General features: G+C 45.8%; 1 protein-coding gene across 3 annotated transcripts in view; it reads right to left on the bottom strand.

Moving 5' to 3' along the window:
- C1QTNF3 (C1q and TNF related 3) overlaps positions 1-27,257 on the bottom strand; it is a 236,635-nt gene that overhangs the window by 20,834 nt on the left and 188,544 nt on the right. For all 3 annotated transcript variants that reach the window (XM_069745978.1, XM_069745976.1, XM_069745977.1), the window contains exons 4-5: positions 16,536-16,665; positions 5,858-5,957 (exon numbers count right to left, since the gene is read on the bottom strand). In XM_069745978.1, the coding sequence (XP_069602079.1) occupies positions 5,858-5,957; positions 16,536-16,665 (230 nt within the window). The remainder of the gene's footprint in view (positions 1-5,857; positions 5,958-16,535; positions 16,666-27,257) is intronic.

Genomic DNA, 27,257 nt, shown 5'->3' with positions numbered 1-27,257 from the left:
CCGCTGGCCGCACGCTGGTCGCGAAATTGACTTGCCGTTGAGTTGCTTTCCTCCCTAGTTAATGCGTGCGCGAAGCAATCTTGCCTTGCGCATGCTCAGTATGCTTTGCCCAACTGCGGGCAAAGCCGAAAACCATTAGTGTGCATGCGCCGACGCACTGTGTCCCGGAAGTATCTTGCTGTGTTCTGGGACATAGTGCGTCGGCGCATGCGCACTAATGGTTTTCGGCTTTGCCCGCAATTGGGCAAAGCATACTGTGCGTGCGCAAGGCAAGATTGCTTTGCGCACGCGTTAACTAGGGAGGAAAGCGAATCAACGGCAAGTCAATTTCGCGATGAGCGTGCAGCCAGCAGGAAAAAAAAGGGGTTAATAAAAGACCGGGAAACACCACCCATATGACCCAAAAAAAGGACCCGCCAAATTCAGGTGACAGGTTCCCTTTAAATCAAAGATAAAGGAGTCTTTTGGGTAAAGTTTCCATTCAGTGTTACCCTCTTAGAACACAATGTCACTACATAACAAACCAGCACCTGCGGCAGGTACAGCGGAGCTCCGCACAAACAGAAGTAATGCCAGCTTTCCATGACAAGTATGAATGCATTCATCCTGTCCCATTGTGGGTATCGGCTCAATAAAATCTAATACCAAAATTATATCTGGATCTCATATGCTTTGCAGTAGGGGGTAAATAATCACAGATATTTAATCAGCTTTTATATAGAGCAGCATTTAGTGCCCCTGTGACAAGTCATTATGGCAGCATCTTTCTGCTGGAGAATTAAAAATCTGACAATAAATCCAGTCTGAGATGAAGAAATGACAGCGGGAGACTCATCTGCAGCTCGATGGGTTATTGATTGATCCACGGAAATGATAAATTAACCCATCACCTATTGCAAATGAAATCAACAATGAAACAACAGATTTTCTAGAGCATGTAATGTACAGGGGTTGGACACCTAGTAGCTCTGATACTTTAGTTTGTTACTTTACGTGTTATTGCGTCTATTCCTTCCCTGGGCTCTTTAGTGAAAATTCACCTGCTGCCGTGGCCCTGGGCAGTGGCAGTCCTTACGTTCCTGTGACCTGTTGTGTTTTGCCTGTGTCCTGCCAGTACCCAGCTAATACTGCTTGTCTTCTCAGATTATCTGCAGCTTGCTACTCCATCCTCGGGACGACGCCAGTACTACTTGTGCAAGTTCCATCCAGCTCAGACGTCCGTCCCTCCGTTACCATAGAAGACGTCAGCACTGCCTGCCAGCTCCGTCACAGCCAGCCGCATCCCGCCTGTTGAGTTCTATGTCATCTGTTATCCCTGTTTGAGCACCTGTTTTGTTGGACCAGCTTCCACGTGTCCGGGGTCTAACTGGAGGTAGCACTTGTGTCCCTCTGACATCCTACTCTGATCCTGATCGAGGGGTCTTACTACAGGTGTCAGTGGTTCACTTAGTCACGCCCCCGTCAGAGCCCCCTGGACCGTGGTCCAGTGGTTCCACCAAAATAGCAATAAACGAATGCGCACTTCACCATCTGTGCCTCTGCTTCCATTCGTTACAATACTGAATAGAGACAATCTGAGTCATTGCCATGATGTTGTGAATTCCGCTCTTGGGCTCCCTCCGGTGGTTGGAAGTAGCATTTTTGTGAGTTCTGCTCTTTGGCTCCCTCCTGTGGTTTTGAGTGGTATGGCTGCTTCTTGGATTTAGCTTCAGCAGCTGTTTTCACTGATCGTCTTTCTGGCTCGGCTATATTAGTCTGGCCTTATCCCTCATTCAATGCCAGTTGTCAATTGTTACTGCCTGGAGTCATTGCTCTTAGGACTTTCCTGACACTCTGACCAGTTCATCAAAGCTAAGTCCTTGCTTGTCCTTTTGCGGTTCTCTTGTTTTGGACTTTGGTGTTCAGCACTTTCTTTGTTTTTGTTCATTTGTCCAGCTTTTCAGTATGAATCTATTCAGTTAAGCTGGAAGCTCTGGGCAGCAGAGTTTGCCCTCCACACCTTTAGTCAGGTGTGGAGATTTTTGCATTTCTCTGCGGTGGACTTTTTCTAGTTTTTTTTACTGACCGCACTGCGTTCTGCTCTGTACTATTTCTATTTAGCTAGAAGTGGCCTCCTGTGCTAAATCTTGTTTCATACTACGTATGTCATTTCCTTCTCCTCTCACAGTCATTATTTGTGGGGGGCTAATCTATCCTTTGGGGATTTTCTCTGAGGCAAGATAGTTTTCCTGCTTCTATCTTTAGGGGTAGTTAGCTCTTAGGCTGTGACGAGATGCCTAGGCCGAGTTAGGAGCATTCCACGGCTACTTCTAGTATTTTGTTGAGCTTAGGGACTGCAGTCAGTATAGTTGCCACCTGCTCAGAGCTAGACGCATGTCGCTCCCTAATCACCAGATCATAACATATGATGGCTTGGTTTTCTTTTGAATTAAGGCAGAGTGTTCAGAGTGTAACTCCCATATGCAATGGCTGTATAAATCTGGATGTATAAACCTGTATGCAGTGAGCTTCCCCGAGTGGTTGCTGTATAAACCTGCATGTAGTGAGCTCCTCCTAGTGCTGACTGTATAAATCTGTATGTAGTGAGCTCCTCCTAGTGGTGACTGTATAAATCTGTATGTAGTGAGCTCCTCCTAGTGGTGACTGTATAAATCTGTATGTAGTGAGCTCCCCCTAGTGGTGGCTGTCTAAATCTGTATGTAGTGACCTCCTTCTAGTGGTGACTATATAAATCTGTATGTAGTGAACTCCCTCTAGTGGTGGCTGTATAAATCTGTATGTAGTGAGCTCCTCCTAGTGGTGACTGTATAAATCTGTATGTAGAGCGCTCCATCTAGTGGTGGCTGTATAAATCTGTATGTAGTGACCTCCCTCTAGTGGTGACTGTATAAATCTGTATGTAGTGAGCTCCCTCTAGTGGTGGCTGTATAAATCTGTATGTAGTGAGCTCCCCCTAGTGGTGACTATATAAATCTGTATGTAGTGAGCTCCTCCTAGTAGTGGCTGCATAAATCTGTATGTAGTGAGCTCCGTCTATTTGTGGCTGTATAAATCTGTATGTAGTGAGCTCCCTCTAGTGGTGGCTGTATAAATCTGTATGTAGTGAGCTCCTCCTAGTGGTGACTGTATAAATCTGTATGTAGTGAGCTCCTCCTAGTGGTGACTGTATAAATCTGTATGTAGTGAGCTCCGTCTAGTGGTGGCTGTATAAATCTGTATGTAGTGAGCTCCCCCTAGTGGTGGCTGTATAAATCTATATGTAGTGTGCTCCCCCTAGTGGTGGCTGTATAAATCTGTATATAGTGAGCTCCTCCTAGTGGTGGCTGTATAAATCTATATGTAGTGTGCTCCCCCTAGTGGTGGATGTATAAATCTGTATGTAGTGAGCTCCTCCTAGTGGTGGCTGTATAAATCTATATGTAATGTGCTCCCCCTAGTGGTGGATGTATAAATCTGTATGTAGTGAGCTCCTCCTAGTGGTGGCTGTATAAATCTATATGTAGTGAGCTCCCTCTAGTGGTGGCTGCATAAATCTGTAAATAGTAAGCTCCCCCTAATCATGGTAGTATAAATATGTATGTAGTGACTTACCTCTAGTTGTGACTGTGTAAATATGTATGTAGTGAGCTCCCCCCTAGTGGTGGCTGCATTCATCTATATGCAGTGCGCTCCCTATAGTGGTGACTGTACAAATCGGTATATAATGAGCTCCCTCTATTGGTGACTATGAAGATACATATGTAGTATGATCTTCCTAGTAATGGCTGTATAAATCCTTCTGAATGAGCTCTCCCTAGTGGTAGCTGAATATATCCATATGAGGTAAACTCCCCCTAGTGGTGGCTATATTAATCTGTATGTAATGATCTCCTCCTAGTGAAAGCTGTAGTGAGCTCCTCCTAGTGGTGACTGTATAAATCCGTATGTAGTGAGCTCCCGCTAGTGGTGGCTGCATAAATGTGTAAATAGTAAGCTCCCCCTAATCATGGTAGTATAGATATGTATGTAATGAGTTACCTCTAGTGGTGACTGTGTAAATATGTATGTAGTGAGTATGTATAAACAGGTAGTGAGCTCCACCTAGTGGTGGCTGTATAAAACCACCTGCAGTGTGCTCCCTCCAGTGGTAATTGAATAGATCTACATGTAGTGAGCTCCACCTAGGGGTGGATGCAGGTGGAAAGAACATTATCATTTAATTCAGTGATATAAAACTGCAGGATAAGTTATTGAACTGTAGATGTGAAATAAATATAAAATTATTCAAACTAGTTATAGAGATATAAATATTAGCCCATAACCACCCTGGAATATAATAGACATTGCCATTAATTCTGCACCTTCACTAGACCATATTTAGTCTCTAGACAACAATAAATACATTTCTATGGGTAGATTTTGCCATCTTCTCTGTGGACACCATTGTATTTTGACATCCATCGCTAAGAGTCCTGTTTTTGCTCTTGCTCATGACTTTAGCACAATCAGCGGTTTTAGTGCCCCTTCGGGCTCGTGTGTCATGGGGGTATTATCCTGTCTTGGCATTACCCTTTTTATAACATTAGGCTGGGAATGCCATGTCAGCAAATATCTACAAACCATATATTCTCTACGGGACCTAATATATTATTTTCTGTTCCTGTTTGCACCTTCCGAAAGCCTGGGGGATTGGATTTGTCGGTGCTGTGCAGGATTAGACAGCCGCTCGGCTTCCTGAGACAAATTGATTGGCGCCTGTGAGTGTTTGTAATTGACATCTGTCCATAACTATATTTGCGGAGTGGAGATAAGCGGCGACGCACTTCTCTGTGCACTGGCGATAAGGCTCCATAGGGGAAGTCCGTGCTGACTGTCTAGTAATATGAGCAAACACTACGGGAAAATCAAAAGAAAAAGGCAGACGCACAATCAGCTCCGAAACACCTATTATGCTACCCTCAGACCAGTCAGCATTGTATTTAGCCACTACGGAATGCGGTGCTCGTAGAAAACAGGGGAAAGTTCTGTAATGACGAAGAATATAAGAAAACGAGCACTCACCATCCGTGCAAAAATGTCCTTAAAACAGCAGAACATAGCAGGGAGAACCTGTGGTTCCAAATGACGACGGCCGTTTCGCTCTGCTGAGCTTCTACGGGACTCGTAGAAGCTCAGGAGAGAGAAACGGCCGTCGTCATTTGGAACCATAGGTTCTCCCTGCTATGTTCTGCTGTTTTAATATGAAGCCTCAATAAAGGAAGGACATTTTTGCACGGATGGCGAGTGCTCGTTTTCTTATATTCTTCGTCATTACAAACACTATGGGAATGTTACAGGAAAACATAAAGATGGAGGGAGCTGCTCTCAATCACTTGGAAAACAAGGACTGTAAGAAACGTAAAGCAACATTCTAGGTATGAACGTTCGTCACCTATTCATTATATGGGTTGGAACCCCCGAATTCAGAAAACTGGGGACCCATCATTCCCCACCATCAGGAGGATCATACTTAATTCCATTCCATACAAATCTATTGGCGCGCCATCTTTTAGATGGATCTCTACCTTTTGTTTCTTGGGTGCCTGATAAATGTTCTTGGTGAGAATACCACTTTAAAGAAATATGGTTTTGGCTCTGACTTCATCCCTTCATTCTTCAAACATGCCAACCCTAATTTTTTTTTTTTTTTTTCAGTAAATAATGTCAACTATATGCAACTGAGCACCAAAAACCAGAAGCATTCTGCAAAGAAGAATGGTGCTTTCTACTGGGGTAAAAAGTATACGCCTTGTGCAACGTCAATGACCATCTCTCCAATGACTTCAGAGTTGTTGTACTTATTGAGGTGGACCCATTAATCGATGTCCGGATCACTTACCTGAACATGCTGACTATGGTATTGCCATTATGCATAAGGTACACATAGACATCCTCCACCTCTTCGTGCTTCAACATGCTGAATGTAAAAAAGTATACACCTGAAAGAAAGGATCATAATTATGGTTACTACCTAAGGAAAAACAAAGCAAATCTCAGTATTTTCCACTATGGCTAGTTTAATGGGCATGTAAAATCACAATTGTGCTCCTACATCAGTAAAGTGAATCCGTCATGTTGAAAATGGTCTCTGATCTGCAGGGAGGATGGTGTAGAACAGGAGGAGCTGAGCAGACTGATGTACATGCGAGATAGCGCTACCTGAGTGGGTTGGGGGACACTCGCTTGGCAACAGGATTAAAGCACTCAGGCACATTTTCTCACAAAAACAGTCTATATCGGTTTATTTAGACTCATAAACCGCGTCACAAACAGTTCATTATATACATCAACGGAACACATTAACCACCGACAGTCTGTTCCAATGGCAGATACCTCTCTGCCAGTAACCCCCTTTATTTGTAGTTACCTTACAGGAGCTCCTGCTCCACACACTGACTCCTGTCAGTCCTGGTTCCCAGGAAAGCTGCCTAGCTGGGATCACTGTCCTTGTGGTCAGGGCACCTCAAATAGTCCAGACCCGCAGACGGGCCTGTAGCTTCCCCAACACAGTAGCATAATAACGGCCCCCACATAACTCTCTAAATACACTGCTCAAAAAAATAAAGAGAACACTCAAATAACACATCCTAGATCTGAATGAATGAAATATTCTTATTGAATACTTTGTTCTGTACAAAGCTGAATGTGCTGACAACAAAATCACACAAAAATCATCAATGGAAATCAAATTTAACTAGTGATGAGCGAGTGTTCTCGTTGCTCGAGTTTTCCCGAGCACGCTCGTGTGGTCTCCGAGCATTTGTAACTGCTCGGAGATTAAGTTTTCATCACCTCAGCAGACAGCTTGAACACATGTGGGGATTCCCTAGTATCCAGGCAACCCCCACATGTACTCAGACTGGGTAGTAGCTGTAAATCATTCAGCTGCGCCGATGAAAACTAAATCTCTGAACACTAACAAATACTCGGAAACTACCCGAGCGTGCTTGGGAAAACCCGAGCAACGAGTATACTCGCTCATCACTATTATTAACCAATGATGGCTTGGATTTGGAGTCACACAGAAAATTAAAGTGGAAGGTAATGTCCTTAAAACAAGTCAAAATGATGCTCAGTATTGTGTGTGTCCTCCAAGTGCCTGTATGACCTACCCATTGTACAACACCTGGGCATGCTCCTGATGAGGTGGCTGATGGTCTCCTGAGGGATCTCCTCCCAGACCTGGACTAAAGCATCCGCCAACTCCTGGACAGTCTGTGGTGCAACGTGACGTTGGTGGATGGAGCGAGACATGATGTCCCAGATGTGCTCAATCGGATTCAGGTCTTGGGAACGGGCGGGCCAGTCCATAGCTTCAATGCCTTCATCTTGCAGGAACTGCTGATACACTCCAGCCACATGAGGTCTGGCATTGTCCTGCATTAGGAGGAACCCAGGACCAACCGCACCAGCATATGCTCTCACAAGGGGTCTGAGGATCTCATCTCAGTACCTAATGGCAGTCAGGCTACCTCTGGTGAGCACATGGAGGGCTGTGCGGCCCTCGAAAGAAATGCCACCCCACACCATTACTGACCCACTGCCAAACCAGTCATGCTGAAGGATATTGCAGGCAGCAGATCGCTCTCCACGGCATTTCCAGACTCTGTCACATGTGCTCAGTGTGAACCTGCTTTCATCTGTGAAGAGCACAGGGCGCCAGTGGCGAATTTGCCAATCCTTTTGTTCTGTGGTGAATAGCAAGCATCCTACACAGTGTTGGGCTGTGAGCACAACCCCCATCTGTGGATGTCGGGCACTCAGACCATCCTCATGGAGTCGGTTTCTAACCATTTGTGCAGACACATGCACATTTGTTGCCTGCTGGAGGTCATTTTGCAGGACTCTGGCAGTCCTCCTCCTGTTCCTCCTTGCAAAAAAGCTGTGAAGCGGTCCTGCTGCTGGGTTTTTGCCCTTCTACGGCCCCCTCCACATCTCCTGCTGTTAGCAAACCTTCTTGCCACAGCTCGCATTGATGTGCCATCCTGGATGAGCTGCACTACCTGTGCCACTTGTGTGGGTTGTAGAGTCCGTCTCATGCTACCAAGAGTGTGAAAGCACAACCTACATTCAAAAGTGACCAAAACATCAGCTAGAAAGCATTGGTACCGATATGTGGTCTGTGGTCCCCACCTGAAGAATCACTCCTTTATTGAGGGTGTCTTGATAATTGCCAATAATTTCCATCTGTTGTCTATTCCATTTCCACAAATGCATGTGAAATTGATTGTCAATCAGTGTTGCTTCCTATTTGGACAGTTTGATTTCACAGAATTTTGATTTACTTGGAGTTATATTCTGTTGTTTAAGGCTACTTTCACACTGGCGTTTTTTTTAATACGTCGCAATGCGTCGTTTAGGGGAAAAAACGCATCCTGCAAAGTTGTTTGCAGGATGCGTTTTTGCCCCATAGAGTTACATTACCGACGCATTGCGACGTATTGACACACGTCGCAACCGTCTTGCGACGGTTGCGCCGTGTTGTGGCGGACCGCCGGGAGCCAAAAACGTTAAATGTAACGTTTTTTGCAACCGACGGACTGCTTTTTCCGACATAGCCCTGTGCACTGTATAAGGGCCCACACATAGCCCTGCACACTGTATAAGGGCCCACACATAACCCTGCACACTGTATAAGGGCCCACACATAACCCTGCACACTGTATAAGGGCCCACACATAGCCCTGCACACTGTATAAGGGCCCACACATAGCCCTGCACACTGTATAAGGGCCCACACATAACCCTGCACACTGTATAAGGGCCCACACATAACCCTGCACACTGTATAAGGGCCCACACATAACCCTGCACACTGTATAAGGGCCCACACATAACCCTGCGCACTGTATAAGGGCCCACACATAGTCCTGTGCACTGTATAAGAGCCCACACATAGCCCTGCACACTGTATAAGGGCCCACACATAACCCTGCACACTATATAAGTGCCCACACATAACCCTGCGCACTGTATAAGGGCCCACACATAGTCCTGTGCACTGTATAAGGGCCCACACATAGCCCTGCACACTGTAAAAGAGCCCACACATAACCCTGCACACTGTATAAGGACCCACACATAGCCCTGTCCACTGTATAAGGGCCCACAGATAACCCTGCACACTGTATAAGGGCCCACACATAGCCCTGCACACTGTATAAGGGCCCACACATAGCCCTGCACACTGTATAAGGGTCCACACATAACCCTGCACACTGTATAAGGACCCACACATAACCCTGCACACTATATAAGTGCCCACACATAACCCTGCGCACTGTATAAGGGCCCACACATAGTCCTGTGCACTGTATAAGGGCCCACACATAGCCCTGCACACTGTATAAGAGCCCACACATAACCCTGCACACTGTATAAGGACCCACACATAGCCCTGTCCACTGTATAAGGGCCCATAGATAACCCTGCACACTGTATAAGGGCCCAGACATAACCCTGCACACTGTATAAGGGCCCACACATAACCCTGCACACTGTATAAGGGCCCACACATAACCCTGCACACTGTATAAGGGCCCACACATAACCCTGCACACTGTATAAGGGCCCACACATAACCCTGCACACTGTATAAGGGCCCACACATAGCCCTGCACACTGTATAAGGGCCCACACATAGCCCTGCACACTGTATAAGGGCCCACACATAACCCTGCACACTGTATAAGGATCCACACATAACCCTGTGCACTGTATAAGGGCCCACACATAACCCTGCGCACTGTACAAGGGCCCACACATAGCCCTGTGCACTGTATAAGGGCCCACACATAACCCTGCACACTGTATAAGGACCCACACATAACCCTGCACACTGTATAAGGACCCACACATAACCCTGCACACTGTATAAGGGCCCACACATAACCCTGCGCACTGTATAAGGGCCCACACATAGCCCTGCACACTGTATAAGGGCCCACACATAGCCCTGTGCACTGTATAAGGGCCCACACATAACCCTGCACACTGTATAGGGACCCACACATAGCCCTGCGCACTGTATAAGGGCCCACACATGGCCCTGTGCACTGTATAAGGGCCCACACATAACCCTGCACACTGTATAAGGGCCCAGACATAACCCTGCACACTGTATAAGGACCCACACATAACCCTGCACACTGTATAGGGACCCACACATAGCCCTGCACACTGTATAAGGGCCCACACATAGCCCTGCACACTGTATAAGGGTCCACACATAACCCTGCACAATGTATAAGGGCCCACACATAACCCTGCACACTGTATAAGGGCCCACACATAACCCTGCACACTGTATAAGGGCCCACACATAACCCTGCACACTGTATAAGGGCCCACACATAGCCCTGCACACTGTATAAGAGCCCACAGATAACCCTGCGCACTGTATAAGGGCCCACACATAACCCTGCACACTGTATAAGGGCCCACACATAACCCTGTGCACTGTATAAGGGCCCACACATAACCCTGCACACTGTATAAGGGCCCACACATAGCCCTGCACACTGTATAAGGGCCCACACATAGCCCTGCACACTGTATAAGGGCCCACACATAACCCTGCACACTGTATAAGGACCCACACATAACCCTGTGCACTGTATAAGGGCCCACACATAACCCTGCGCACTGTACAAGGGCCCACACATAGCCCTGTGCACTGTATAAGGGCCCACACATAACCCTGCACACTGTATAAGGGCCCACACATAACCCTGCACACTGTATAAGGGCCCACACATAACCCTGCACACTGTATAAGGGCCCACACATAACCCTGCACACTGTATAAGGGTCCACACATAACCCTGCACACTGTATAAGGGCCCACACATAGCCCTGCACACTGTATAAGGCCCCACAGATAGCCCTGCACACTGTATAAGGGCCCACACATAGCCCTGTGCACTGTATAAGGGCCCACACATAACCCTGCGCACTGTACAAGGGCCCACACATAACCCTGCACACTGTATAAGGGCCCACACATAACCCTGCACACTGTATAAGGGCCCACACATAACCCTGCACACTGTACAAGGGCCCACACATAACCCTGCACACTGTATAAGGGCCCACACATAACCCTGCACACTGTACAAGGGCCCACACATAACCCTGCACACTGTATAAGGGCCCACACATAACCCTGCACACTGTATAAGGGCCCACACATAACCCTGCACACTGTATAAGGGCCCACACATAACCCTGCACACTGTATAAGGGCCCACACATAGCCCTGCACACTGTATAAGGGCCCACACATAACCCTGCACACTGTATAAGGGCCCACACATAACTCTGCACACTGTATAAGGGCCCACACATAACCCTGCACACTGTATAAGGGCCCACACATAGCCCTGTGCACTGTATAAGGGCCCACACATAACCCTGCGCACTGTACAAGGGCCCACACATAGCCCTGCACACTGTATAAGGGCCCACACATAACCCTGCACACTGTATAAGGGCCCACACATAACCCTGCACACTGTATAAGGGCCCACACATAACCCTGCGCACTGTACAAGGGCCCACACATAGCCCTGCACACTGTATAAGGGCCCACACATAACCCTGCACACTGTATAAGGGCCCACACATAACCCTGCACACTGTATAAGGGCCCACACATAACCCTGCACACTGTATAAGGGCCCACACATAACCCTGCACACTGTATAAGGGCCCACACATAACCCTGCACACTGTATAAGGGCCCACACATAGCCCTGTGCACTGTATAAGGGCCCACACATAACCCTGCGCACTGTACAAGGGCCCACACATAGCCCTGCACACTGTATAAGGGCCCACACATAACCCTGCACACTGTATAAGGGCCCACACATAGCCCTGCACACTGTATAAGGGCCCACACATAGCCCTGCACACTGTATAAGGGCCCACACATAGCCCTGCACACTGTATAAGGGCCCACACATAGCCCTGCACACTGTATAAGGGCCCACACATAGCCCTGCACACTGTATAAGGGTCCACACATAACCCTGCACACTGTATAAGGGCCCACACATAACCCTGCACACTGTATAAGGGCCCACACATAACCCTGCACACTGTATAAGGGCCCACACATAACCCTGCACACTGTATAAGGGCCCACACATAACCCTGCACACTGTATAAGGGCCCACACATAACCCTGCACACTGTATAAGGGCCCACACATAACCCTGCACACTGTATAAGGGCCCACACATAACCCTGCACACTGTATAAGGGCCCACACTTAACCCTGTGCACTGTATAAGGGCCCACACATAACCCTGCGCACTGTACAAGGGCCCACACATAGCCCTGCACACTGTATAAGGGCCCACACATAACCCTGCACACTGTATAAGGGCCCACACATAACCCTGCACACTGTATAAGGGCCCACACATAACCCTGCACACTGTATAAGGGCCCACACATAACCCTGCACACTGTATAAGGGCCCACACATAGCCCTGCACACTGTATAAGGGCCCACACATAGCCCTGCACACTGTATAAGGGCCCACACATAGCCCTGCACACTGTATTAGAAAAATTGAAAAGTTTAATTACATTTCAAAAAATTATTGCCTTCTCCAAAAAAGTCTAAGCAACAAAAAAAAAAAAAAAAAACATCTTATTATTTTAAGAGAAAAAATTTTTTAACATCAGAACTGGCATTTTTCTGTCACTGTACGAGGGGCGATCCAAAAGTAATGATAATCGGTTATTTCTATTGCACACAGAAATTAAAATAAAATGTTTTCTTCTCTCTTAGGTACCCACTAGTCCAGGAAAAAAAAAATCACTTAAATAGACCACGATTCCCGGGAGCTACATTCATTTGAATATGAACGGCCGAGGAGTGAACATCAAAATGGAAAAAAACGAGCTCGGAGCTGTCATCAAATACCTCTGCTTGAAAAAAATGACTACCAAAGACATACACAGCGACTTGGTGGAAACATTGGGGGACTCTTCTCCTCCATATTCCACAGTTGCACGCTGGGCCAAGGAATTTAAGCTGGGAAGAACATCGACGGAAGATGAACATCGTGAAGGACGCCCATCCACGTCCCTCAATGAAGAAAACGTGAAAAAAGTTGAAGAAGTTGTATTGGCAGATCGAAGAGTGACTATCAGGCATGTAGCTGAGGTCACAGGGATCTCATATGGCAGTATTCAAAGAATCCTTGCAAAAGAATTGCATATGAGAAAGGTCTCCGCGCGTTGGGTGCCAAAAATGTTAACCGACAAACAAAAGAAGAAACGAGTTGACATTTCAATAGCAAATCTCGAAAAGTTCCAAGCAGACAAGGAACATTTTTTGTCACGTTTTTTGACAATGGACAAGACCTGGATCCACCACTTTGATCCCGAAACTAAACAACAATCGATGACGTGGAAACGAGCCGACGAACCAACGCCGAAGAAATTCAAAGTGTCAAGCTCAGCAGGGAAGGTTATGGCGTCTGTTTTTTGGGACGCTGAAGGAATTATCATGGTGGACTATTTGGAGAAGGGAGCCACTATTACAGGCTCCTACTACGCAGAACAAATAAGAAGATTGCGGGAGGCTATCAAGGAGAAAAGGCGCGGCAAACTGCGGGCTGGAGTGCTGTTTCACCAAGATAACGTGCCGGCTCACAAAGCTGCAGTTGCCATGGCTACCATTCAAGAAGCGGGCTTTGAACTGGTGGAACACCCCCCCTATTCACCAGATCTAGCCCCCAGTGACTTCTTTCTCTATCCTCGGCTCAAGGAACACCTCCGGGGCAAGAAATTTGATGACAACAGTGACGTGATAACTGCTGTTGGGGATTTTTTTGAGGGTCAATATCAAGAATTTTATTTCGAAGGGAATTCTAAGTTTAGAAAAGAGATGGACTAAATGTATAGACTTGTTAGGAGACTATGTAAAAAAATAAAAAAATTTTTTGACTATATTCATTGTGTTTAGTATTGATTATCATTACTTTTGGATCGCCCCTCGTATCTACCCAAAAATTGAAATAAAAAGCAATCAAAACACTGTATGTACCCCAATATGGCATCAATAAAAAAAAGTCCTAAACTGGCTCCATTTATGTAAAAATAAAAAGGTTCGGAAAATTTTGACACAAACCAACTTTTTTTTTTTTTTACAAAGTTCTGAATTTTGTAAACACTAAGATATAAAAAATACAAGTACACAAGTGCAGTATGACTGTAATTGCACTGACCCGAAGCATTACGTTACCAGGTCATTTTTACAGCACAATGAACGCTGTAAAAACGAAATACAAAAAGTAATAGAAGTAATAGCTTCAATTGTAGGGTTTTTATCACCATATTTGGAATTTTGCACACGAAACTCCATCTGATTCCACAAATAAATGGCCATATCAATGGGAAAGTTAAAAAAAAAAAAGTTATGGCATTTGGAAGAAAAAAGGGAAAATTGTGCATTAAAAATTTTTTTAAAATGCAGTGGAGGGAAGGGGTTAAGTGATACAAATCTGTGGATGAATATTTTACAACTCAAAATAAAAATAATTCTAAAAACTATTTAATGGCATAAAGCACGACCAATGTCAAGCCATTAATGAGTTTTAGCTTTTCAGCAGCATTTTTATTTTACGTTTTAAAAAGATTTGGTGAATCGCAGACTGTGAAACCTACGAGACCTGTGAGGAGGTGACGGCCCCGGATGTTCCTCATGCTGTGCGAATTGTGCTGGGTCAACCAATTAGCGCGAGGTTAAGAAAACTGAAAAAGCCCAAAGTGCTAAAGTAATGCTCCAAAAATAAACAGGAAATAAATAATTACAGCAAATGTTCGTTCTGGAATATATATTATAATATTATACGGAAACAAGTGCTTAATGGAAAACAGAAATTATCAAACCATCTACAAATTATTACCCCGAGTCTGTAAGTTCTCCTAACTTTGTGCTAAGCTAAGAGCATGGGGGAGCATTGGGAGCAGTCGCATCACTGCATAAATGACCCTTGGTTGGAGAGTTTCACAAGACTTCAGAATCTGCCCCAAAATTGGGACTGGAAGGTACATGACCACTATGGCTGCCCATATTTTGGGGGGGATGTTATAGCGGTTGCTTCTACCAGATTGTAGTGCAAGGTGAAGACGAGGTCCTAGAGTAACCTTCAAAAGGAGGAGGGCTGGTTTACCCCCAGGAGTGTCTTAGGAAGAAGAATCGGAAAAGATGGCAGATGGATGCTTCTGTTCCTCCAATGAGTAGTCAAAATTTGGGGCAGCAAAGAAAGCCTTAGGGTAACAGAGCAGAGACAACTAATGGCCGAACCAGCGAAAAAGACAGAATGAGTGAAAGGCAGAGATGTACTCTTTGTCCATACTTTATGTTGAGGAAGATACCCATCAGAGACACCTTTAAGATGGACAGAACCCTTTATTGTCCACTGAGAGTTTGGGTTGAACAAAGCAACAAAAAGCCGTGAAGTCAAGTTATGACAGGAAAACCTTATGGCATCGAGGGCACCTGGTGAACCGACAACACCGTTGTTAGTAAGATCAGACGGACAGGTTCCCTCAATATCCGCTCTTCATCTGCTATGACCAGTTTATCACTTACCATTAATTTGTGAACTGTGTTCGTTCTTCGTAAATTTTGCATCATTTGCTAACAGTTTAGTAAAATTGCATCAACGTATTCAATATTTTCATTCAACCATTACACCGATATCTCTACCTTGTGCCAGTCATTGCACTGGTTACCCATCCATTGCAGAGTTCAATATAAACTTATCACTTAGCGCTCCATGGATCAGCACCACCCTACATCTCCTCCCTCATCTCAGTTTACCACCCTTCCCATGCTCTCCGTTCTGCTAATGACCTAAGACTAAGATCCTCAATAATCAGAATCTCCCACTCCCGTCTCCAAGACTTCTCGCATGCTGCGGCAATTCTTTGGAATGCACTACTCTGGACAATTTGATTAATCCCCAATACCCACAGTTTTAAGCGTGCCCTAAATATGCTTTTCTTCAGACTAGCCTACTGCCTCAACATACTTATCTAACTATCCCTGTGTTGCCCATATAACATTGTCTTCGAAACCAGGACCCAAGTATCAACTGTTCTCTCCCTTTATGTACTTAATACCCCTCTGTGTCTGTACACTTTCTGGTTGGTATGGATTTCTAACAACTTTCTAGGTAAAATCTTGACTTTGGTTCCTTAGATAAGTTACTTTGCAACTTGTTTTGGTCTTTAACAAGAAGTGTTCTAAAGTGAATGTCCCTTTTGGCTCGGTGGATCTATGACACCATCTTCTTCTTGTCCATCTTGCTATCTTCTCACAAAGTGCCAAAATATCAAACTTTCCATAAAATGTAAAACCCCTAGTTCAGTCCATATCGGACTTTCCTTAATTTTACATCACGAAGTATGTAAAGACCGAAGATTCCGGAAGGCCCAATAACGATCATGACAGAGTAAACACTATTATCCCATTACCGCTAATTGCATACCTGCTACGGGGGCTGAAAACCTTCCAGTCATGACGTCGAAAAAGTTACCGACATTTGTCTCCACGCTGCTGAAGATGATCCCACTGTTAATGTTGCTGAAGTGAGTGGCCATGGAGGCCATGAAGGCGACCTACGAAAGAAGAGGCCACGTCTGAAGTTATATGTACGATGGAATGGATAACATGTACAATGTCTTGGCATGGCTGTGATTCTGCTACAGAGGCGTAAGGTAGTGGAGGTGAGAAGAGCACATGGATCCGGTTGTCTAAGAAGACATAAGGGTGCCTCTGCCACAAGAGGAGGTGTCAGTATTATAAAGTGCAGATCGTACTTGGGGCCCCCAGAACAAATTTTGAAGTGGGACTCAGGAGCTACAAGCTACCCTTCTGTCTTTTACAATTTTTGACTGGTCCGACCTGACATAAGGTGGATGACAGTATTCTTAGAAGATCAGGTTCTTCCTCCAGCCTTATTGCCCCTGGTGTACAACATCCGGCCCCATTGCCCCTGGTGCATAACATCCGGCCCCTCGCCTCCCAGTATATAACATCTGGCCCCGCACCCTGGTGTATAACATCTGGCCCCTCACCTCCCAGTGTATAACATCTGGCCCCTCACCCTGGTGTGTAACATCCGGCCCCTCGCCTCCCAGTGTATAACATCCGGCCCCTCGCCTCCCGGTGAATAACATCCGGCCTCTTGCCTCACAGTGTATAACAGCTGGCCCCTCGCCTCCCACTGTATAACATCCCGCCCCTCACCCTGGTGTATAACATCTGGCCCCTCGCCTCCCAGTGTATAACATCCGGTCCCTCGCCTCCCGGTGAATAACATCCGGCCTCTTGCCTCACAGTGTATAACAGCTGGCCCCTCGCCTCCCACTGTATAACATCCGGCCCCTCACCCTGGTGTATAACATCTGGCCCCTCGCCTCCCAGTGTATAACATCTGCCTCTCACCCTGGTGTATAACATCCGGCCCCTCACCCTGGTGTATAACATCTGGCCCTCACCCTGGTGTATAACATCTGGCCCCTCGCCTCCCAGTGTATAACATCTGCCCCTCACCCTGGTGTATAACATCCGCCCCTCACCCTGGTGTATAACATCTGGCCCCTCGCCTCCCAGTGTATAACATCTGCCCCTCACCCTGGTGTATAACATCTGGCCTCTCGCCTCCCAGTGTATAACATCTGCCCCTCACCCTGGTGTATAACATCAGGCCCCTCGCCTCCCAGTGTCCAGTGTATAACATCCGGCCCCTCACCCTGGTGTATAACATCCGGCCCCTCACCCTGGTGTATAACATCCGCCCCTCACCCTGGTGTATAACATCTGGCCCCTCGCCTCCCAGTGTATAACATCTGCCCCTCACCCTGGTGTATAACATCCGGCCCCTCACCCTGGTGTATAACATCCGCCCCTCACCCTGGTGTATAACATCTGGCCCCTTGCCTCCCAGTGTATAACATCTGCCCCTCACCCTGGTGTATAACATCAGGCCCCTCGCCTCCCAGTGTCCAGTGTATAACATCCGGCCCCTCACCCTGGTGTATAACATCCGGCCCCTCACCCTGGTGTATAACATCCGCCCCTCACCCTGGTGTATAACATCTGGCCCCTCGCCTCCCAGTGTATAACATCTGCCCCTCACCCTGGTGTATAACATCTGGCCTCTCGCCTCCCAGTGTATAACATCTGCCCCTCACCCTGGTGTATAACATCTGGCCTCTCGCCTCCCAGTGTATAACATCTGCCCCTCACCCTGGTGTATAACATCCGCCCCTCACCCTGGTGTATAACATCAGGCCCCTCGCCTCCCAGTGTCTAGTGTATAACATCCGGCCCCTCTCCCTGGTGTATAACATCCGGCCCCTCACCCTGGTGTATAACATCCGCCCCTCACCCTGGTGTATAACATCCAGCCCCTCACCCTGGTGTATAACATCTGCCCCTCACCCTGGTGTATAACATCTGGCCTCTCGCCTCCCAGTGTATAACATCTGCCCCTCACCCTGGTGTATAACATCTGGCCTCTCGCCTCCCAGTGTATAACATCTGCCCCTCACCCTGGTGTATAACATCCGGCCCCTCACCCTGGTGTATAACATCCGGCCCCTCACCCTGGTGTATAACATCCAGCCCCTCACCCTGGTGTATAACATCCGGCCCCTCACCCTGGTGTATAACATCTGCCCCTCACCCTGGTGTATAACATCCGGCCCCTCACCCTGGTGTATAACATCTGGCCTCTCGCCTCCCAGTGTATAACATCTGCCCCTCACCCTGGTGTATAACATCAGGCCCCTCGCCTCCCAGTGTCCAGTGTATAACATCTGCCCCTCACCCTGGTGTATAACATCCGCCCCTCACCCTGGTGTATAACATCCGGCCCCTCACCCTGGTGTATAACATCTGCCCCTCACCCTGGTGTAAAACATCCGGCCCCTCACCCTGGTGTATAACATCTGGCCTCTCGCCTCCCAGTGTATAACATCTGCCCCTCACCCTGGTGTATAACATCCGCGCCTCACCCTGGTGTATAACATCCGGCCCCTCACCCTGGTGTATAACATCTGCCCCTCACCCTGGTGTATAACATCCGCCCCTCACCCTGGTGTATAACATCAGGCCCCTCGCCTCCCAGTGTCCAGTGTATAACATCCGCCCCTCACCCTGGTGTATAACATCCGGCCCCTCACCCTGGTGTATAACATCCGCCCCTCACCCTGGTGTATAACATCAGGCCCCTCGCCTCCCAGTGTCCAGTGTATAACATCCGCCCCTCACCCTGGTGTATAACATCCGGCCCCTCACCCTGGTGTATAACATCCGGGCTCGCCTCCCGGTGAATAACATCCGGCCTCTCGCCTCACAGTGTATTACAACTGGCCCCTCACCCTGGTGTATAACATCCGGCCCCTCACCCTGGTGTATAACATCCGGGCTCGCCTCCCGGTGAATAACATCCGGCCTCTCGCCTCACAGTGTATTACAACTGGCCCCTCACCCTGGTGTATAACATCCGGCCCCTCGCTTTCCGTGTATATCTTCCAGCCCTCTGCCATGCCATTTGCCTTTACTACCATATGACAGGATGGCCAGTAGTGCGGAGCTCACTGATACCAGCGCGGTCCTGTAATAGGAGCCACCGGGGTAACAAGTCCGTTCATGATATTTCTTCCTCCTAAATCTTCCCCCATCACCTGTGAGTGATACTATTGAGAAGAGGAAGGAACTGCAGCAGCTCAGCCACATTACAGAACAGGGGCCGAGTACTGAGGAGCAGAGGGCAGAAAAGTCAGCACCACTCTGCTGACCCCGTAACTGAAAAGTCCAGACCTCCTCTGGTATAACATGAGCACAAACACTGCTCCCCCCGCCGGATGTTTCATGGCCTAGCAGCTGCATGCAGCCGTACATCACCAAGCACAATGCTGAGAGTCAGATGGAGTGGTGTAAAGCCGCCACCACTGGACTCTGGAGGAGACGTGTTCTGTGCAGTGATGGGTCGCACTTCTCTATCTGTGTCTGATAGCGGAGTCTGCGTTTGGTGATTCTAAGAGGACGTTACCCCCTGACAGCATTGTGCCCCTGTACAGATGATGGAGGGGCCGATTCCATATTAATATCTATGGTTGTAGGATAGGAGGTCCGGAAAGTGTCTTAAAGGGAACCTGTCACCTGAATTTGGCGGGACCGGTTTTTGGTCATATGGGCGGAGTTTTCGGGTATTTGATTGACCCTTTCCTTACCCGCTGGCTGCATGCTGGCCGCAATATTGGATTGAAGTTCATTCTATGTCCTCCGTAGTACATGCCAGCGCAAGGCAAGGCAAGGCAAAAACCGGTCCCGCCAAATTCAGTTGACAGGTTCCCTTTAATAAGTTTGACCATATAGTGTACTTGTGATACTAGGAAAGATCGGCAGGGGAAATGGGCAGCAGATCAAAGGTACGCCGAAAGTCCGCGAGTTTTGTTTTATTTTTTTTTCTTATTTTAACACTATAAAATATGTTAGTTTGTAGTAGAAACTAATTTATTCAGAGAATTAATTTTTGACCGCCACAGGGTTAAATATTTGCTTTAGCCGAGCCTGCGCTTCCATAATTTGGCATCCTTTCATCCGCATTAATTATTGGTGAATTATTCCCACATTCATTTATTCTACAATTTAGTCAAGAATTTTTTAAAACAAAAGCAAAAAAAAAAACACAAAACACAAAAATGCCATAAACTTCTTACAAGAATTAAGAAAACAATCTCCTTGACAACACGGAACCGAGAAGATACAGAACGGATAAATGAAAGAAGGAAGAAATGCGGACACATCGCCATGGAAACCCTCCTTTTTCTCCCGGACTCGATTATTGGGACGTAGGATATAGTCAGATATTCAGAGAACTCGGAGCGCGTTATTAAAGTAATGGCAACTACAGAGATAACAGGAAGGGTCAATGACTTCTTGTGAAAAACAGACACATTTATTAGTTTTCTGACGAAAAAATAAATTAATTAGTTAAAAAAAAATATATAAATAAATAAAAAAAAAATATATATATATATATATAATATATACATATACAGTATATACACAGTGGGGGGAATATAAGTATTGGATACACTGTCGATTTTGCAGGTTTTCACACCTACAAAGAATGGAGAGGTCTGTGATTTTTATCGTAGGTACATTTCAACTGTGAGAGACAGAATCTAAAAATAAAAAAACAGAAAATCACATTGTAGGATTTTTACATAATTAATTTGCATTTTATTGCATGAAATAAGTATTTGATCACCTGTAAGGGGCTACAAAGGCAGCACTATATTCCCCACACTTGTCCCGGTATGTCATTTTTGTGTTTGGCTGCAGTGTATGTTTTCTACACACCAACTATTACATGTATCGGAGGAGGATAAGAAGAAGATCCCAGTGATTTTACCTTGGACTTCAACCACCATTTTAAAGACAAGGTAATAACTTACCGTATATACTCGAGTATAAGCCGACCCCCCTAATTTTGGAACAAAAAAGCTAGGAAAACTAATTGACTCGAGTATAAGCCTAGGGTGGAAAATGCAGCAGCGACCGGTAAATGTTAAAAATAAAAATAGGTACCAATAAAAGTAAAATTAATTGAGGCATCAGTAGGTTAAGTGTTTTTGAATATCCATATTGAATCAAGAGCCCCATATAATGCTCCATACAGTTCTTTATGGCTCCATAAGATGCTCCATGCAAAATATGCCCCATATAATGCTCCATGCAGTTCTTTATGGCCCCATAAGATGCTCCATACAAAATATGCCCCATATAATGCTCCATGCAGTTCTTTATGGCCCCATAAGATGCCCCATATAATACTACATTCAGTTCTTTATGGCCCCATAGATGCCCCATATAATGCTCCATGCAGTTCTTTATGGCCCCATATAATGCTCCATGCAGTTCTTTGTGGCCCCATAGATGCTCCATATAATGTTCCAGGCAGTTATGGCCCCATATAATGCCCCATGCAGTTATGGCCCCATATAATGCTCCATGCAGTTATGGTCCCATATAATGCTCCATGCAGTTATGGCCCCATAAAAAGCTCCATGCAGTTATGGCCCCCTATAATGCTCCATGCAGTTATGTGTTGTGAATTCTGTGGCAGAGTTCACTCCTGTGGTCACAAGTGGTACTTCGGCTGATTCTCTCTGGGATCTTCCGTTTGTGGAGGAAAGTGGTACTGCAGCTTCTGAGTTTCCTCCCTCAGGTGATCTGGTGAGCTCGTTAGCTTCTTCTCTACTTAACTCCACCTGATGCTTTGATCTATGCTTCCTGTCAATGTTTCAGTGTGGGACTTGTTTTTTCCCTGGATCATTCCTGTGGCCTGCTGCTCTGCAAAGCTAAGATTTGCTTTTGTTATTTTGTTGCTATTTTTCTGTCCAGCTTGCTTTATTGGTTTTTCTCGCCTGCTGGAAGCTCTGAGACGCAGAGGGACCACCTCCGTACCGCTAGTCGGTGCGGAGGGTCTTTTTGTCCCCTCTGCGTGGTTTTTTATAGGTTTTTGTGCTGACCGCAAAGTTATCTTCCCTATCCTCGTTCTGTTCAGCTAGTCGGGCCTCACTAAATCTGTTTCATCTCTATGTTTGTGTTTTCATCTTACTCACAGTCATTATATGTGGGGGGGCTGCCTTTTCCTTTGGGGAATTTCTCTGAGGCAAGGTAGGCTTATTTTTCTATCTTCAGGATTAGCTAGTTTCTCAGGCTGTGACGAGGCGCCTAGGTTCTGGTCAGGAGCGCTCCACGGCTACCTTTAGTGTGGTTTGATAGGCTTAGGGATTGCGGTCAGCAGAGTTCCCACGTCTCAGAACTCGTCCTATGTTTTTTGGTTATTGTCAGGTCACTTTGTGTGCTCTGACCTCCATGTCCATTGTGATTCTGAATTACCTTTCATAACAGTACAGGAAGCCAAAAGTGCTAATGATTCTCAATAGAGGGAAAAAAGAAGTTCTGAGACCATTTTTTTTTCTTTGCACTGTGTTTTGCCTTTTTTTTTCCCCTAGACATTTGGGTGGTTCAGGACACAGGTGTTACAATGGACATTAAAGGTCTGTCTTCATGTGTGGATCAGCTCACGGCAAGAGTTCAAAATATTCAAGATTTTGTGGTCCAGAATTCTTTGCTTGAACCGAGAATTCCTATTCCAGATTTGTTTTTTGGAGATAGAACTAAATTTCTGAGTTTCAAAAATAATTGTAAACTATTTCTGGCTTTGAAACCTCGCTCTTCTGGTGACCCAATTCAACAGGTTAGGATCGTCATTTCTTTTTTGCGCGGCGACCCTCAGGACTGGGCGTTTTCTCTTGCGTCAGGAGATCCTGCATTGAGTAATATCGATGCGTTTTTCCTGGCGCTTGGGTTGCTGTACGATGAGCCTAATTCAGTGGATCAGGCAGAAAAAAATTTGCTGGCTCTTTGTCAGGCTCAGGATGAGATAGAGGTATATTGTCAGAAATTTAGAAAGTGGTCAGTGCTCACTCAATGGAATGAATCTGCGCTGGCAGCAATATTCAGAAAGGGTCTCTCTGAAGCCCTTAAGGATGTCATGGTGGGATTTCCTATGCCTGCTGGTTTGAATGAGTCTATGTCTTTGGCCATTCAGATCGGTCGACGCTTGCGTGAGCGTAAACCTGTGCACCATTTGGCGGTATTACCAGAGCTTAAACCTGAGCCTATGCAGTGTGATAGGACCTTGACCAGAGTTGAACGGCAAGAACATAGACGTCTGAAGGACATTATTGCAAGAGAGCTTGGCTGAGTAGATTACACAAGAAGGAAAACACACAGCAAGTCAGCAGGATCTAGGAGCAACATGGCAGATGTGACAACCTACATGGTGAGCTGCAGCATGTGCTACATGTTCACAGATCGACCAGAAGAAGAATCCAATTTCACCTGTCAGAAGTGTAGACTAGTGGCCCTTTTAGAAGAAAAGGTGCGGGGTCTGGAAGAAAGAATAGCAACTTTGAAACTCATCAAAGAGAATGAAGACTTTCTAGACAGAACAGAAGCATCTCTACTGGTCACAGAAGGTGCAAAAAGTGTCAGAGAACCTCCAAAAGCAGATGAGTGGAAGCATGTGACCAAAAGAAGCAAGAAGACCATGGAGAAATCACCAACCACACAACTGAAGAACCGATATCAAATCTTTGTAGAGGATGAAGATGGCACACCTAAGAATGAAGCAATACCAGCAAGCAAAAAAGAAAAGGGCACACAGCAACAAGTGACAGCAAAAAGTACAGCCAAGAAGCAACGAAGAGTGGTGGTGGTGGGAGACTCACTACTGAGAGGCACCGAAGCAGCCATCTGCAGACCGGACATAACTGCAAGAGAAGTTTGCTGCCTTCCAGGTGCGATGATCAAGGATGTGACCGATAGGATACCAAAGCTCTTCAGCTCCAAGGACGTCCACCCATTTCTTCTGATACATGTTGGCACCAATGACACGGCAAGGAAGGACCTACCGACAATCTGCAAGGACTTTGAAGAGTTGGGGAAGAAAGTAAAGGAACTGGATGCACAGGTAGTTTTTTCTTCTATCCTTCCAGTAGACGGGCATGGCACCAGGAGATGGAACAGGATCCTTGATGCAAACAACTGGCTAAGAAGATGGTGCAGACAACAAGGATTTGGATTCCTGGACCACGGTGTGAATTACTGGTATGATGGACTCCTCGCCAGAGACGGACTACACCTCAACAAACCTGGGAAACACACATTCGCCAGAAGACTCGCTACACTCATCAGGAGGGCGTTAAACTAGAAGAAGAGGGGACGGGAAGAAAAACATTAGACTCGAACAAAGACGACCCAGGAAAACATACTCAGAAGGGAGGTAAGAACATTTCTAAAACAATCCACAGTGAGGAGATTGGAACAAAACAAAATCCTCTAAACTGCATGCTCGCAAACGCCAGAAGCCTGACAAACAAGATGGAAGAACTAGAAGCAGAAATATCTACAGGTAACTTTGACATAGTGGGAATAACCGAGACATGGTTAGATGAAAGCTATGACTGGGCAGTTAACTTACAGGGTTACAGTCTGTTTAGAAAGGATCGTAAAAATCGGAGAGGAGGAGGGGTTTGTCTCTATGTAAAGTCTTGTCTAAAGTCCACTTTAAGGGAGGATATTAGCGAAGGGAATGAGGATGTCGAGTCCATATGGGTTGAAATTCATGGAGGGAAAAATGGTAACAAAATTCTCATTGGGGTCTGTTACAAACCCCCAAATATAACAGAAAGCATTGAAAGTCTACTTCTAAAGCAGATAGATGAAGCTGCAACCCATAATGAGGTCCTGGTTATGGGGGACTTTAACTACCCGGATATTAACTGGGAAACAGAAACCTGTGAAACCCATAAAGGCAACAGGTTTCTGCTAATAACCAAGAAAAATTATCTTTCACAATTGGTGCAGAATCCAACCAGAGGAGCAGCACTTTTAGACCTAATACTATCTAATAGACCTGACAGAATAACAAATCTGCAGGTGGTTGGGCATTTAGGAAATAGCGACCACAATATTGTGCAGTTTCACCTGTCTTTCACTAGGGGGACTTGTCAGGGAGTCACAAAAACATTGAACTTTAGGAAGGCAAAGTTTGACCAGCTTAGAGATGCCCTTAATCTGGTAGACTGGGACAATATCCTCAGAAATGAGAATACAGATAATAAATGGGAAATGTTTAAGAACATCCTAAATAGGCAGTGTAAGCGGTTTATACCTTGTGGGAATAAAAGGACTAGAAATAGGAAAAACCCAATGTGGCTAAACAAAGAAGTAAGACAGGCAATTAACAGTAAAAAGAAAGCATTTGCACTACTAAAGCAGGATGGCACCATTGAAGCTCTAAAAAACTATAGGGAGAAAAATACTTTATCTAAAAAACTAATTAAAGCTGCCAAAAAGGAAACAGAGAAGCACATTGCTAAGGAGAGTAAAACTAATCCCAAACTGTTCTTCAACTATATCAATAGTAAAAGAATAAAAACTGAAAATGTAGGCCCCTTAAAAAATAGTGAGGAAAGAATGGTTGTAGATGACGAGGAAAAAGCTAACATATTAAACACCTTCTTCTCCACGGTATTCACGGTGGAAAATGAAATGCTAGGTGAAATCCCAAGAAACAATGAAAACCCTATATTAAGGGTCACCAATCTAACCCAAGAAGAGGTGCGAAACCGGCTAAATAAGATTAAAATAGATAAATCTCCGGGTCCGGATGGCATACACCCACGAGTACTAAGAGAACTAAGTAATGTAATAGATAAACCATTATTTCTTATTTTTAGTGACTCTATAGCGACAGGGTCTGTTCCGCAGGACTGGCGCATAGCAAATGTGGTGCCAATATTCAAAAAGGGCTCTAAAAGTGAACCTGGAAATTATAGGCCAGTAAGTCTAACCTCTATTGTTGGTAAAATATTTGAAGGGTTTCTGAGGGATGTTATTCTGGATTATCTCAATGAGAATAACTGTTTAACTCCATATCAGCATGGGTTTATGAGAAATCGCTCCTGTCAAACCAATCTAATCAGTTTTTATGAAGAGGTAAGCTATAGACTGGACCACGGTGAGTCATTGGACGTGGTATATCTCGATTTTTCCAAAGCGTTTGATACCGTGCCGCACAAGAGGTTGGTACACAAAATGAGAATGCTTGGTCTGGGGGAAAATGTGTGTAAATGGGTTAGTAACTGGCTTAGTGATAGAAAGCAGAGGGTGGTTATAAATGGTATAGTCTCTAACTGGGTCGCTGTGACCAGTGGGGTACCGCAGGGGTCAGTATTGGGACCTGTTCTCTTCAACATATTCATTAATGATCTGGTAGAAGGTTTACACAGTAAAATATCGATATTTGCAGATGATACAAAACTATGTAAAGCAGTTAATACAAGAGAAGATAGTATTCTGCTACAGATGGATCTGGATAAGTTGGAAACTTGGGCTGAAAGGTGGCAGATGAGGTTTAACAATGATAAATGTAAGGTTATACACATGGGAAGAGGGAATCAATATCACCATTACACACTGAACGGGAAACCACTGGGTAAATCTGACAGGGAGAAGGACTTGGGGATCCTAGTTAATGATAAACTTACCTGGAGCAGCCAGTGCCAGGCAGCAGCTGCCAAGGCAAACAGGATCATGGGGTGCATTAAAAGAGGTC

This window comes from Ranitomeya imitator, chromosome 1, assembly GCF_032444005.1.
Source record: "Ranitomeya imitator isolate aRanImi1 chromosome 1, aRanImi1.pri, whole genome shotgun sequence".
NCBI lineage: Eukaryota > Metazoa > Chordata > Amphibia > Anura > Dendrobatidae > Ranitomeya > Ranitomeya imitator.
The sequence above is the reverse complement of the archived record's forward strand: the minus strand, read 5'-3'. Positions and strand labels throughout refer to the sequence as shown.